Raw genomic sequence first — 15,105 nt, 5'->3', positions numbered from 1 at the left:
TCTCAGACAGCAAAATTCTGGAAACGTGCTCAGACAGCAGAAGTCAAGGATCTGACAGCCCACCTCCAAGAGACAATCCTGTCCCCTTCTGGAGGAAAGAAACTCTTTGATGCAGTGTAGCAGCACAAGCCTATATGGGGATAAGAAGCAACCATCATAAGGGTCAGCAGTCTCAACAAACAGGGAACTCAATAAACCCACAAATTAGAGACAGCTCTCAAGAAATATCATTTATGCAATAAGCCAGTGTCCCCATAGAAGGCAGGAACGGGCAGCCTAGAGTTCAAAGGAGGAGGGGCAGAAGAGGCGCGCAGGGTTTCAATATCTATTCCAAGAGCAACATCCAGCAAGGTTCAGAAGGACGAACAGTTCTTTGGGTCACTTTCAAAGAAGGCTATTTGTACAGCTACAGCCACTTCATAAGTTAATGGACAAATTTCAGATCGATATTTGCCACAGCAAATTATGGATTAGTGCCCAAAGTTGAGTCTTAAAGAACATATGCAACTTCTAAGTGTCAGAGATGAGTCATGCAGTTCTTTCCAGAGCTGCTCATACAATTGCCTGCTACTGAATTTCTCCACCAAGAGCAGTCATCCACTGGTTGTCACAACACATGGACTCAAGTGTGTGGCTTAGGGCAGAACGAGATGTGACAGTTGCCACATGTTCTCCATGGGGACTGGCAGCCATACACCAGCTGACAGCCTCTATGGAGAATTCCCTCTAAAAGTGCTGCGGTGCCCCAATTCTGGTCGCGACCATGGCATGAAGGGCAGAGGGGCTCCTTCCAGTCCTCTTCTCTGTGATCCCAACTAGAATCTGTTCCATGGAACTTCAGAGTAAGTTCTCCCTGGGGGGAGGGGCAGCCATTGTATGGCTGCCCATACCCATGGAGAACATGTGACATAGGCCATATCTAGTTCAGCCCTTAGCTGCCCTCATTTTACCTCCTACTGCAGAGGTGGGCAGAAGTGACTGACCAGTCACTCTCCAAGCAATTCAAAGCAGCTCTCTACTCTTCCTTCAGTGCTGCAGCTTCTCTCATCTTTCTCTTTCATCCAAAGAAGAAAGAGGCACTCGCATGCATAATTGCTCGGGATGAGAAAATAGCAGCACTGGCACCCTTTCCTATTTGCCTCTCCTTCTTCATGTGCACAAAAATGCACCCTTGTTCTGGGTGGGAAAGGTGTATGCTATTGACTCCTTCCCCTTGCATCAAAACTACTATCTGCCTCTTCTAATGAAAACATGGAGATAACAGTGTATTTCCCCCCTGCAGGGCAAGTTACAATTGGCTTTCCCACCTGAGCAGAGCAGATCTGTATAAGACGCCATTTTTGTAATTGACTCCACCCACCAAGACACCATTGGATGACTGGTGGCTTCCAAGGCTCTTGAAATAAAAGTAGTTTCCATAAAGTCTGCCCTCTCCTGTCCCATAGGATAATGAAATAAGATGCATATTCAAATATGTATTTTTTTTCAGGAACAGTGTATGATTATAGCATTCATTCATCCAAACTCACACAGAATATTATATTGCCTAGTAAATTAAATATGCATTCAAATAATGTCGTTTGGTGTGAAGCACTGGGCTGGGGGGAAGACATTCTAAAGAGATGAGTGGAAAGGCCAAACTATTTGCAGGTAATCAAAAAAGAGTTGACAGGATGGAGTCTGGGGATTCACACTCTCCTAGTAATGACTGACTTGGTTCTCACTGGGGATTTGTTCCAGTGTTGGGGTTGTAGCACTTCATTTTGATGATGGGAGCTCACACAATAGAATGTTCCTCTATAGAAAAAAAATCTTCCACATTGAAAAGTTGATGTCAGAGAGAAGGTTTCTAGCCTCATTTCCCCCCTAACAACGTATTATGTGTGAGGATTTCTGTTGTATGCGGGATTATTCAATCAAGTGAACCTGCAGTCTGAGGTGGTTTAGCCCAAGTCAGAAGAACTTGGAAATTTGCAATGCAGTCAGTTTTACTTTCTTCACATGGTTTACTGTTTGTCTAAAACTGAAGGTCATCAATACTACCACATCAAGCTGAAGCCTTGAAAACTAGCTTTCTTTGTGACATGATTTTTTCATGAGGAAGTGATTTCAGACAAATGGGCTCCCTTGAAAAACAAAGGCATTAGAATCACCGTGTGAGAAATGGCTCTGCAAATTGGCCTCCCATGTTTCTGACATGATTATTTGATTCTTGGATGGATGGATGGATGGATGGATGGATGGATGGATGGATGGATGGATGGATGGATATTACATGACTATTTACTCATATTTTTTAGGATATGATAACAGAAATGTAGTTCAGGCATTGCCTGCTTTCTGTCAACTTGCCAGTTATTTCTGCCTTCCCATTCCTTTCCCCCTCAACCCAAGCACTGTAATGTAGTTCAGGCATTGCCTGCTTTCTGTTAGGACTGTCAACTTGCCAGTTATTTTTGCCTTCCCACCTTTCCCCCTCAATCCAAGCACTGCAGGCCTCACCTAGGGAAGGGAATTAAGGCCTTCTCATTTTCAGAAGGCACTAGACCAGGAAAGAGGGATTGAACTGCCTCTCTCCTATCTTTTCAGAAGGCACTAGACCAGGAAAGAGGGAGGGGATTGAACTGCCTCTCTCCTATCTGTGCTCTGAAGGCTTCTCCTAGGGAAAGGAAAGGATTATTCTTCACCTTCCTCACACCTTTTGATTCCTAGAAAAAAGGAAACTGGCAGGGCATGATAGAGATTTATAGAATTATGTATGCAGTAGAGAAGTGGATAGAAAGAACTTTTCCTCTGTCTCTCATAACTTTTGGGGGCACCCAATGAATGAAATCAGTTCAGAGTCAATAAAAGGAAATATTTATTTCCTCAATTCAGTGGTAACACTCATTTCCAGTAGAAACAGTGATGGCCACAAGCACAGATGTCTTTGAGAGGGGATTAGACAGATTCATGGAGGAGAGGTCCATCAATGGCTGCTAGCATGGTGACCAAAGGGAACCTCCATATTCAGAGCAGCAAACCCCTGACTACCAGTGTGTGGAGGCAACTTCAGGGGAAGAATTTGGCCTCTAAGCCATGTTTGTTATCCCTTCGGGGCAACTGGTTGGCTGCTGTGCAAAAACAGATGCTGGACTACATGGACCACTATCCTGATCCACCAAGGCTCTTCATACGTTCTTATGTTAAGGTCACTGATGGTCTGCAAAGTGTAGGAACATCAAGGACTCATGGGTGTGATGAAGTAGCCTGAGAAACCACTAGAGCTCTTAGAGTACAGGGTCATGAGCACTTACTTGGGCAAACTCAAACACAGTGTAAATTACTTACAAGTAAACAATGAAACACGTAAGTGCACCTAAGCAGCCAACAAATGCTACTTTCAGCATTCCTTAGAGAATCTGATGCAACAATTAAGACCAGTTTTGTTAAGGCTAAACATCCATATTCTGATGAATATTGCAGACGTGGTTGCAAAATTAGATCCCACATTTTCACAACTAATAAAGCAAATCCTAGTGTCTCACCATACAACACGGAGATTTGTTTTCCAAATCAGTGTCAATGTTGAAAATAAGATACAAAACAATGTGAAGAGCTCCCTAGCATTTAGCTTAGCTCTAGATGAGTCCATAGATATCACTAAATGTGCAATTTTGCCAGTGGTAAAAGTAACTATCCATGGTTCTGATGGGAAGGACACACTTGACACAGTATTGACAGATGCCAACGTACCACTGGGTAATCTTTCAAGTGTTACAATAGATGGAGAATTTGCAATGGTGAGAGGAAATTTGAGCCTTATCAATGTTCTTGAAAATAATCCCAAATTTTTCACTTCCATTCCACTATCTACGGAAAACATTTTGTTGGCATATATTTTAAAATGTGAAACTGTTGTGAAAACAGACCTGGCACTTTCATCTGCTTGAATGGGAAGACTCGTCTTCATCACAGAAAGTTCATCAAACAACCAGATCTGGAAGATAAACCTACTCATATCTCTTTCTACTGCATTGTAATAATCAGCCACCAATGTATTAAATGGGTCCATGGAACTCTTGAAGCCTCTCAGTGCTTCACTGACCTCACATGGTGGTTTTGAGGATAAAATAAAGGACGAGAGTGCTATGTATACTGCCTTGCATTCTTTGGAGCAAGGATGAGCTAAAAATGGACCACAGAAGACTTGCAACCAACATGGAGTCTCATAAGGGTTCAGTCTCTACCAGTGATTTCGTGTGACATGGCATACACAATGTATGTGCATGGCAATGTACGTACATGGCATATACAATGTACGTACATGGCAATGTACATGCATGTAAAGCTTGTGTGTGTTGTAGCTTTTGAAATTTTGAAAGCTGTTGTCTGCGGCTTCATGGATCTGAAGCTTTGACTATCCCCCAACATAGAATTCCTGCAATGGCCTGTAAGGCCTCCAGATGCCAGTGGGATCCTCCAGACTGAAGCTGCATCTAGAGAGTGGCCAGAAAACTTTGGCAACTGAAAAGTCACCCTGGGATTTCTCTTTTGAATTTCTACCTTATCTACATATATGAGGTTACAAGTTAAATGGGACCATCCTCTCTAGAATCAGAGCTTTTATTCTGTTGTCTTTCTGAATGAATTCATTTCATTACTATTTCTAGTCAGTATTGTTTAAATCAAGTTGTTCTGTTTCCTTCTTATTTCATACACATACAATTACTGCTGCAGAATTCCCTGAAGTATATTTTGAGATGGAAGTACTAAGGATGTTTTCCAAATTCTCTTAGCTATGTCCCCCCACCCTGTATTTAGTACAGCTGTTGAGTATTCATGGAGTGCCAGTCTCAAAAACTCACTATAGTAGTCTAGAAATTCCTTATATTTAAATACGGAAAGTGAATAAATATAATTATCACAATAATATCAGCTGAGATACCAGGAAACACATTGAACAAAAATCTCTTCTTTTGATGTGGACATTTTGCAACTGCCTCTTCTGTTTCTTGTGGCAGGTTATTGTGTGGCTCTCTCTGTCTCTCTTTCACAAACACACACACACAAACACTGCATGTTTATGCACATATGACTCTAAAAATATAGTCATTGCCAAATCAAACCGACAAGGCAGTGATCCATGAGGGGATCTAAAAATATAGTCACTGCCAAATCAAAGCATATAGTCCAAACATAATTCATATTGTCCATAATTATGCTTCAAACGGTGACCAACTAGAAGTCCATGAGCAGGGCATGAGAGCAACCACACCCAACAGTATGGTGAGCTCTATATACTAGATGCTACCATTATTCTCAATGGTCTAGGGTTGCAAAATTTTCCTCATTGGAATTTCTCCCTGAATTTTGGAGTACTGAATCATCTGGTCTCATTTGCGAAAACGAGCCAGTACATTAATTTGGGTTGGAGCCATATGGCTCTTCTTAGGTTATCCTATCCAGAATGGAAAATTCAAGAAGTGAATGATTATAAGATTTCGATATCCAATGATATATTTATCTCCTTATGGTTTTTCATATTAAACTATGTGCATACATTTTCCACGGCTTTCAGCTCCTTCAGATTTTTTTCTGGGTGGTGCTTTACCAGGGTACAGGAGCGTACATCGGTGCTTGCAAAAAGAGTCCTGATGTAATGGCATTGAAATAACTTTTTTGTAGTGGGTTTTTTTAATGCAACAGAGGTGGGGGGAAATGCAGGTGTATTGAAGGAACTATAGCAAACCATGAGTGCTCCTGCTCCAGAACTCATTTTAGAAATTCTCCTTGTTATACCAGAATTGTGAAGTGGAATGTGGCACAAAGCAAAATCCAAACAATAGAGGATCAGATCATCCTTAAACATTCACTGTATCTGGGATATTGCCTGTTTTTCCTCTGTTAGTATACCTTCTGAAGCAGAAGGAGCCTTTTTTTAAAAAAAAAGTGGTACTGGCAAACTCCCAGACAGCTAACAAGGCATGGTTTGATGGGGGCCATATTCTGAGGAGCACTAAGCAATGATAATGGAAGGAAATGATATGTGGGTCTTAACACTGCATGCTTGTTTCCCATTCTCCAATGCAGGAAGTAGTTTCAGATGAAAGGAACCATGGCGGGCAGTTGCTTGAAGAACCAAAGCTGTTGCATTTCAAAGGGAATACCTTCAGTCTTCAGATCTCTGTCCTTGATATCCCCCCTTTCCTCTGGAGAATCAAACCATTCACAGCATGTCAGGTATTTGTATATCAAGACTGGCATTTCGATTTGAATTCCCAAACATCTCTGAGGTCCCAAAACATTTTCTTTGTGTGAAGTTCAGTATTCTTCTTAGTGCCATGTACAAATTTCATATTGGGTTGGATCCAGCCAGCTTTTCTACTCAACTGCATCCAGTTCCCCTCCATATTAGAGGAAGAAGAGAAGAGACTGGATGTATACCCTGCCCTTCAAGAGTTTCAGAGTGGTTTACAGACTCCTTTCCCTTCCCCTCCCCACAACAGACACCCTGTGAGGTAGGTGGGGCTGAGAGAGCTCTTTCCAGAACTGTCCTTGAGAGAACAGCTGTGACAGAACTATGGCTTACCCAAGGTCATCCAGCAGCTGCAAGTGGAGGAGTGGGGAATCAAACCCGGTTCTCCCAGATTAGAGTCCACACACTTAACCACTACACCAAACTGCTTCTCAAACAGCTCCCCCTATGTACCATATGGGAGGCATATCCTTTTTGGGCTGTCAGAGGGGTTTCCACCTTCCTTTTCACCAACAGAAAATCTGGTTGGCTCCAGCCCATTGATTGTGATAGATATTCTGGATCTCTGCCTTCTCACAGCCCCTCAAAATTTTAATTGAGCCGGGAAATGGCTTCAGCTTAGTGTTTGTGAGTGTCAAGGGCCTCATTTGGGGCATGCGATAGTCCAAAATCTGTGTTAATAATAACGTTTCTTGGATATAAGCTTCACATAGAATGCATAAACAAACATACATGGCAATTTGTCTATCCGGATAATTTTAAAAGACTGACGGGGTGTGAAATGGATTGTGTTCTTCAACCTCTGTGCTGTAGCCACTGTAACATAGAATAATCTCACTGTAGGCAACCCTGAGGATAAAAGCCTTCAGTCACATCCCATTGAGCAGAGTGATTTAGCAAACAGACAGCCAAGCTACATACTACGGGGTCACCACCACCTCTCTGCATCTTCCTCTACTTGTAGGGTATTCTTGTTTTGTTTTTAAGTGTCATGGGATAATTTAGCATTTCCTTGCTTTACTTCTTTGACTGCCCTTTACAAGGGATGGAGAAATGCTGCAGTGACATCATGCCAACCCTTTTGTTTTATTTATTTGTTTGTTTATTTATTTATTTTTCGCATTTATACCCCGTCCTCCCCGATAGGCTCAGGGCGGCTCAGTTCCTCCTCCCCTTGCCAGCCAACGGAAGACTTCATATCAAACCATAGCTTGTCATTACATTCTTCCCAGCAAACCACAGTTCTTAGTTGTAGTTTGAACCTGGTTTCTAACCGTGGTTCATAGAGAGGGGTGCAAACGATACAGTATGGGTGAAACATCAAAGTAAACTATAGTTTTTGCATGTGCAGGAAAGCGGACGTCTGACTGTGCACAAGGGTGGTAGGACCATGCACCCAAGGTCATTCATGTAGCAAAAAACCTGGCTTGTCATTACTTCTGTATCATGTCACTGTTTAAATGTCACTGCCACAATCACACTATACTGTACTATTAGGAAAAAATAATTTAAGCAATCTGCTGAACAGCCTGAATGGGTCTATAAACTGCCCTTCAAAAATTCAGCTCCCTGTTCACAAACTGTGAACAGGATGTGAGCTGAACCAGCAGATATTCAAGCACCCTCCCCCCATTAAATATGGCATCCAAACACAATTGTTGTGGGAAACGCTAGCTTACCTGCAGCACTCTTGTTGGTCAAACAAGAGTGGCCATTTCCCTCCAAGTGCCTTCCAAGGGCCTTCCTCCACTCTAAGAAGCAGCAGCCAAAAGAAAGCCTCAGAAAGTGTTTTAGCTCCACCACCTCCTCTTGTCAAGCAACTTCTAACACTCTTTGCACTTCTCAGAATGGGCTTATTGGCCATATTGCAACTGCTCCATTCCTCCAGACTGACCCAGCCACACTGCTGCTTTTTTCACAGTTCCAGACAAGACAGGCAATGGCTCTGTTCCAAGGACAGGCATAAAAGAGCAGTATCTTAGGAAGACAAGAGGAAATGTTCAAGGATTTGATTTACTTGTTCTTGGAGCAAAAAAAGGCAACCTGTCCCTCCCTCCCTCCCTCCCTTCCCTGGGCACACTGTTGTTTTGAATTGTTTCTGCAGATTCAGTGGATTGGTTGCAACCTGCTTTTCCAGTGGTGAAAAAGGGAGTCTTTTTTGACCACCAAAAGGGCTGAGAATCGTGGGACCTACATGAACAAAACCCATGCGGGACAGGGGCTTTAATAGGCAGGGGAATTTAGCAAGATAAAATGAAAAGATGGCAGGATCCAACCCTGTGTTTAGCTTTTTGTAATGTAATGCTGCTTTGTTTTGGAGTTGAATTACTTCTTGTTCATTGCTGACTTGAGTTTTAGTTCAGTTTTACTACTGAATTCACTTTGATGCTGTTGTTTGCAGCTTCTCTTGGGCTTCATTGTTACGATTTTTGGTGTTGAGGATTTAGATGACGATGGTATGATTTTACTTGGAAATTGCCTAGAATGTGCTTTGTAGAGGCAGTATGCAATTTAGATGAAATAAATGTAAGTGTAATCCTCACAAGTGAACGATTCACACCTCTTAAGCCACTTGAGAGGTGCAAACCCATACCTTCTGTTTCTCACCTACTTAAAGTCTGGTTTACATATGCCAATAAATGAAGTCACAGAATATCAAGGAGGTAAAATGGAACAGACTGCTTTAGACTGCAGGTGATGGATTTCTGCTTTGAATGCCTGTTTACATGCAGAACTCCACACAGTTAGAAAACTAGCACAGCAGAGAGAAAGCTTCTCCCTTTGCTTGTTGTTCTGGTTTTCTGTCTGCAGGCATGATTTTCATATAACAGAAGCATCCAAGACGTGCATTTCCATGATTCTCCACCTGCAGTCAGAGTGATGCATGCTATTCTCAACATGCTACTACATTTTTTTCCCCTGTGTCATTCTGCATTTATATATCAGGCCTCTCAGTATAAGAGGTTTATAGCAACATCAGTAAAGATTTCAAAGCACTTTAAAAGTTAAAAAGTGTTCCAGTGATTGAGGATTAGAAGCATTCAGATGGGAGAGATGAACACTGCTGCCATTGAAGAGGGTGATGAGCCAGCAGGACTGCCTTGACCGTTTACAGAGTTGTGGCATCACAGCCATATCTGAAGAGTAATCAAGACAAAAGAAACCTCACCTTGAACTCTCAGATAAAGTGATTTTTGACAAGGCAATGATACTGAAGCTGGGCAAATATTTTCGCTGGCTGAGTGTGTGGAATTTGAAAAGCTTGAATGGCTGAGAAACGACAATAATTGGCTCGGATCCCATGGCAGTTCCCCACAGGTGGTCGAAGTTTATCACATCCTACTATCTGTTCCCTCCCTTCTCCCACCTCAGCCTCCTGAAGTGCTTCTCTGGGGGACAGAAGACCCCAAAGAACATCATGCGGGGGAAGTTGGAGGGCTGCTGTGGGAGGGGGAATCAGCAAAAATCACCCCCCTTGTGTGTGAATGAATTTTATTGTTACAGCACATAGCCAGCAATTATAAAAAACCATAAAAGTAACTACCCCTTGTGTGTGTGTGTGTGTGTGTATCTCCTATATGCAATCCAACGTGTTGTTTTTAATAAGATGTACAGCAGAACAGAGACTGACTTCAGCTTCCCGTGCTGAGCTTGTGCTGAATTTTTCCTTCTGCTTGTGGCTCAAAATGCACTTCACATTCCATCCTTGAAATCCCGGAGCATGCTTTTACAGAGCCCTGAAGGGTTACCATCAATTGCTTTCATACACATGTCCCTTGCTAAGACTGGTGGCAGCACTATTATTATTATGAGATTACAGTGCTGCGGTGAGATTTGTCTCCCATTTGCTGGCATTTGACTTCAAAGATGCAGTTTGTTCCTCATAATTGGCTGCGGTGAACAAAATAGGCTGATTAAATCAACTGGGCCGAAACATTACGGATGATGTAGGGCAGAGAGGAGGATTTGGCAGATCTTTCTAGGGAGATTATATAGCTGGACTGTGGCCTTTACAATGAACTTTACCCACTGTTGCACCTGGGACCATTAAGTGTTCTTTCCCAAACCACAGGTACTCACAAGGATGGTTATTTTAACAGGAATTCTGTTTATTCAGGCAGCAAGCAGGCAGTCTCCAAACAATACAACAACTCAGCAGTTGCTGGAGAACCAAAGTAGAAGAAAAGAACCGTAGCTGCTAGAATGTGCATCCCATAATTCTCCACTTCATTAACCCTTTCCAAATACTTTATTATACCTAGTTTGCAGGAAGTAAACAGGCAAGTATTATACAGACGATCTCCACAGACAGCTGGATCGAGGCTGGTAAGCGCTGCTGCTGTTAGATCTGACAGCAGCGTTCAACACAGTCAACCATGACCTGCTGGCCCACTGCCTTACTAGCCTAGGAGTTCGTGGAGTAGCCTCGAAGTGACCACTTCTCCAGGGTCAGGGACAAAAGGTGGCACTGGGAGAGAAAGTGTCGCCCCACCACCCCTTGGTGTGTGGGGTTCCCCAAGTGGCAGCCCTCTTTCCCAGGTTGTTTAACATCTGTATGCACCCTCTCACCCAGCTGGTGTGGAGTTTTGGGCTGGGCTGTCACTAGTACGCTGATGACACCCAGCTTTATCTGTTGATGGACGGCACCACCCCACCCAATTTGGCTGCAGGATTGGAAGCCGTGGCTGGATGGTTGAAGCAGAGCCAGCTGAAGCAGCCCAGCTGAAACTGAATCCATCAAAGACAGAGGTCCTATGACTGGGGGGGGGCAATCTGAGGTTGGGGTGCCAATTCCCTGTAGTTGATGGCACACTGCTGACTCTGGCATCGACTGTCAAGAGCTTGGGCATGCTCCTAGACTCCTCTCTATCAATGGAGGCCCAGGTTGCAAATGTTGCCCAGCTGGCATTTTTCCAACTTTGCCAGGTTAGGCAGTTGGCCCCCTTCCTCTCTGGCTCAAACCTGGCCACTGTGAGCCACACAGCAGTCACCTGAAATGTTCCCTCTAAGCCGTGGAGTCTTGTGAGCAAAAATTCTACTTTGTGAGCAGCTGGCATTAAAGTTGTGAGCAAGTGATTTGGCTGCTGCATAAATGAGTTGGCTCTGGAGCCCTCCTTCCTGAGCTAAGACAAAAATGGGTGAGCTGGAGGCTAAAAAACGGTGAGCTAGCTCACACTAACTCAGCTTAGAGGGAACACTGACCTCAAGGCTAGATTACTGCAACTCCCTCTACGTAGGGCTACCCTTGAAGCTGATCCGGAAATTACAGCTTGTCCAGAATGCAGTGGCGCTGGTACTTACAGGTACCCCAATGACATCTCACATTCAGCTTGTGCTTCGCCAGCTGCACTGGCTTCAAGTTGAGTACTGGATCCACTTCAAGGTTTTGGTTCTGACCTTGAAAGCCCAATGTACCTGCGGGACCGCCTCCCTCGGTATGCCCCCCCCCAAAAAAAGATCTTTAAGCTCGGAGATCAAAATCTACTGGTGATTCCTGGCCCAAAAGATGTCCGGCTGCCCTCAACTAGAGCTGGGGCCTTTTCAGCCCTGGCACTGGCATGGTGGAACTCTCGTCCTAGCGACACCAGCGCCCTGTGGGACCTAGTTCAGTTCCGCAGGGCGTGTAAAACAGAGATGTTCCGCCAGGCTTATGGTTGAGAACAGCAATGTTTTTTATTTAGGTTGTGCCATGGCCTTCGCCATGTCCATGAGAAGAGCCAGAGAAAAAACTGGGGAAGGATCTGCTGTAGACTGGGGGAGGGGAACTATTTCATAGGATATTCTTTTGTGCCACTTAGCTGATAACTCCCATTTCTGGTGTTCTTCCTACCCCTGTTCTGTTTCCAGGGCAGAAGAAAACATGCTGGTTAAGGGATAGCTTGTGATATTTTTTCGTTGCTCAGAAGTAGCTCTCATTAAAAGTTGGTGTCCCCTGCCCTAGATGAATTAGGGAAATGCTGTTTATTTATTTATTTTTAAAAAATGTATCGAGTATCCATCTTAAAACATCAGTTCGTTTCAGCATAGTTTGAATGGCAGAAGATTTCAGTGTCTGGTTCCTGCTAAGGGGTGATTTACATTCGTACTATCTGGCAGGAGCCTTGATATAATAGAGAATCAAACCAAAAGCATTTCTCGATTACGTTACACCTTCATTCCCCCCCCCTCTGTTTTGTCCTATCTAATTACTTTCCTCAGAATCCTTTTTGGCTCAGTAACTTTCCCCTCACCACCTACACTTTTTCTTTCACCGAATGAAAGGAAAAGATAATTTCTCTGGGAAAAAACCTAATTATAGTTGCTCCAGTTTTAATATTTTTCTTCCTATGTTTTCTTTATCACCATTGGTGTCTTACTGCCATTCAGTGAGTCAGGTTCTAAATATATTGTTTCAGTTTACCATGTTGTGTGGCTCCGAGCAATCTGGAAGAAAACCATGAAGCAGTTCTGTTTTGATTTTCTCTTGCTCTCCTCAACGCCTCAACAACAGCTGCAGTTCACTGTTCAGAGTTCACTCAGGTCTACAGTGACTGGATTTCTCCCTGGGCCAGTGCCAGGGACTGGCATTGCTGGGCAGCTGTTGAGGCCCCAGGGTCTTGGGAGGGCAGGCCACTGTGAAGCAGAAGTGGCTGTCCTTGCTCTTTCTCTGCATTCTCATAGAATGACAGAGTTGGAAGAGGCCATACCGGCCATGTAGTCCCACCCTTGCTCAATGCAGAATCAGCCTAGACTCAAGTATCCCTGACAAGTGTTAGTCCAGCTGCTCCCAGTGAGGGAGAGCTCACCACCTCCATAGGCAACTGATTCCACTGTTGCACAGCTCTTACTGTCAAAAAGTTTTTCCTAAGATCCAGCCAGTACGTTCCCGTCCTTAATTTAAACCCATTATTGCGAGTCCTATCTTCTGCTGCCAACAGGAACAGCTCCCTGCCCTCCTCTAAGTGGCAGCCCTTCAAATACTTCAAGAGAGCGATCATGTCCCCCCCCTCAACCTCCTCTTCTCCAGACTAAACATTCCTAAGTCCCTCAGCCTTTCCTCATAGGGCTTGGTCTCCAGGCCCCCGATCATCCTCGTCACTCTGGAAACTGTATCCTTAAGATACAGTCCTTAAGATACAGTCCAAAAAGCCATCAGCTGCTGCAGGAACTTTTTATAGGGCCCTGTCCTAGGGGAGGAACAGCACATTACCCATAGTTCTGTTTCTGAACATTTTTAAGAGCTGGAATTGAGCCTCAGAGACTGCAGTTTAAAGGACAAGACCGGCATGGGGACAGAGGAAGTGTTTGACTCTTTTTCCTTTCACTGTTCCCTTCCACGTGACACATATGCTGAAGTAGCTATTACCTGTGCCTGAACATCCACCAGATGTCCTTCAAGATGCAAACCAGAAGGCCTTGATAACCATAGCCTGAACAATGGGTTTTTTTCCTCTCTGCCCCTTTTTTGTTTTTGATGTCCAGCCTGATGAAAAGCTCTAGAGAACTCAAAAGCTTGCACAATGGATTACGTTGTGTTGTGTTGTTTTGGTTTCGGATTTTGCAATGGACCAACATGGCTGCTTATATCATCCCCCCCCCCCAGTATATGTAAAAGTGGAGCTTGATGGGGGACTGATGTAACGGGGAAGTTAAATAGTTCCTTTCCCCTGATCTGGTTTCTGCCTTTCAACCCCAGCTGTTTGCTTGGGTTTTTTTAAGTAGTTGCAAATGATTTCTTTTTTATCATGAATTTTAAATTGGCTTGTGTTCTCTGTGTATGCATTCTCATACTGCAATTTAGTAGGGGATTCACACATTGGTTCTCATTAAAAAAAACTTCAAAGCAACATCCGCAAAAACCAATTAGACTTGAAATGGATTGATTTTAAATCAGTATCCACATCACAGAGCAATGCAAATCCATAAACAAACCGGTCTGTCTGTACCAGAAAAAATGCCTCAACCTTTTGGCTTTCAGAGAAGTTGCCTTAGAATCTTTCTGAACATGACTGAAGAAGGTGCAGTCAAAACCTCAAAAGGCAGCCTGCTCCATAGCAGAGGAGCAACCATGGTGAATGTCCTGGAGGGCACTCCCAGTCTTCACCTACTTACCTGAAGAAAGAGGAAGCAGCTGAGAAGAGAATAATTGGTGGGTGGGCACATATTGGGAACAGTAGTGTTGTGCAGCCCTGACCTGGATGGACCAGGCTAGCCTGATCTCATGAGAACTCAGAAGCTAAGCAGGGGCTCCGGTCATACGGGCAGGAAAATGCGGGGGGGAAGCGTAGCTGTTAGCCCCGGGGCAAAATAACGCACGGTTGTGCGAGCAGACGTCTCCTGGAGGTCCCGTAAAGGTCCCGTGTATAGGGGGGAGGTGCCGATCACACGACCATGCGGCAAAGAAGTGGCTGAAATGGACTACATGTCCCAGAAGGGCACTCGGTGGGAGGAGAAGGGAGAAAGGGACATGGCCAAGGGGAGGGGAAGAGGGAGCTTGAGTCCTGACAATGAAACCGAAAGGCAGGTCCCCCGGAGGGGGGGGTTCCCGCTCTGGGCAACTCTGAGCTGTGCGGCTCCTGGGGACGGTTGGACAAGCAGTCGCCTCTTCGCCTTCCTCCAGGGCAAATGTTTTTTCCCTGTACACTGAAGTATGTGCATGCTCCGTTGGGTGCTTGTGCGCATCCATGGAGACTTGGGGGGGAAGCTTTTTACGAGGGGACATGGGCGGGCGCGGATGCCACCGGAAACACGATCAGACGCCTGGCCTTGCCCCGCGGTTTCCGGAAACTAGTACCTCCGAGGTACTAGTTTTTTGCCGCGCGTATTCGGCAGGAAGCCTCGGGTGACCCACGGGAGCGCTACACTTCCCGGATGTGCCGGTGAGATCG

General features: G+C 44.5%; 1 protein-coding gene across 1 annotated transcript in view; it reads left to right on the top strand.

The window, feature by feature from the left end:
• UNC5D (unc-5 netrin receptor D) overlaps positions 1 to 15,105 on the top strand; it is a 296,399-nt gene that overhangs the window by 267,922 nt on the left and 13,372 nt on the right. Inside the window, exon 14 of the mRNA XM_015411680.1 lies at positions 6,073 to 6,222. Coding sequence (XP_015267166.1) covers positions 6,073 to 6,222 — 150 coding nt within the window. The remainder of the gene's footprint in view (positions 1 to 6,072; positions 6,223 to 15,105) is intronic.

Source organism: Gekko japonicus, unplaced genomic scaffold (assembly GCF_001447785.1).
Source record: "Gekko japonicus isolate JY-2015 unplaced genomic scaffold, Gekko_japonicus_V1.1 scaffold90, whole genome shotgun sequence".
Classification (NCBI taxonomy): Eukaryota; Metazoa; Chordata; class Lepidosauria; order Squamata; family Gekkonidae; genus Gekko; species Gekko japonicus.
Note: the sequence above shows the minus strand (reverse complement) of the source record. Positions and strands in the feature narration are given on the sequence as shown.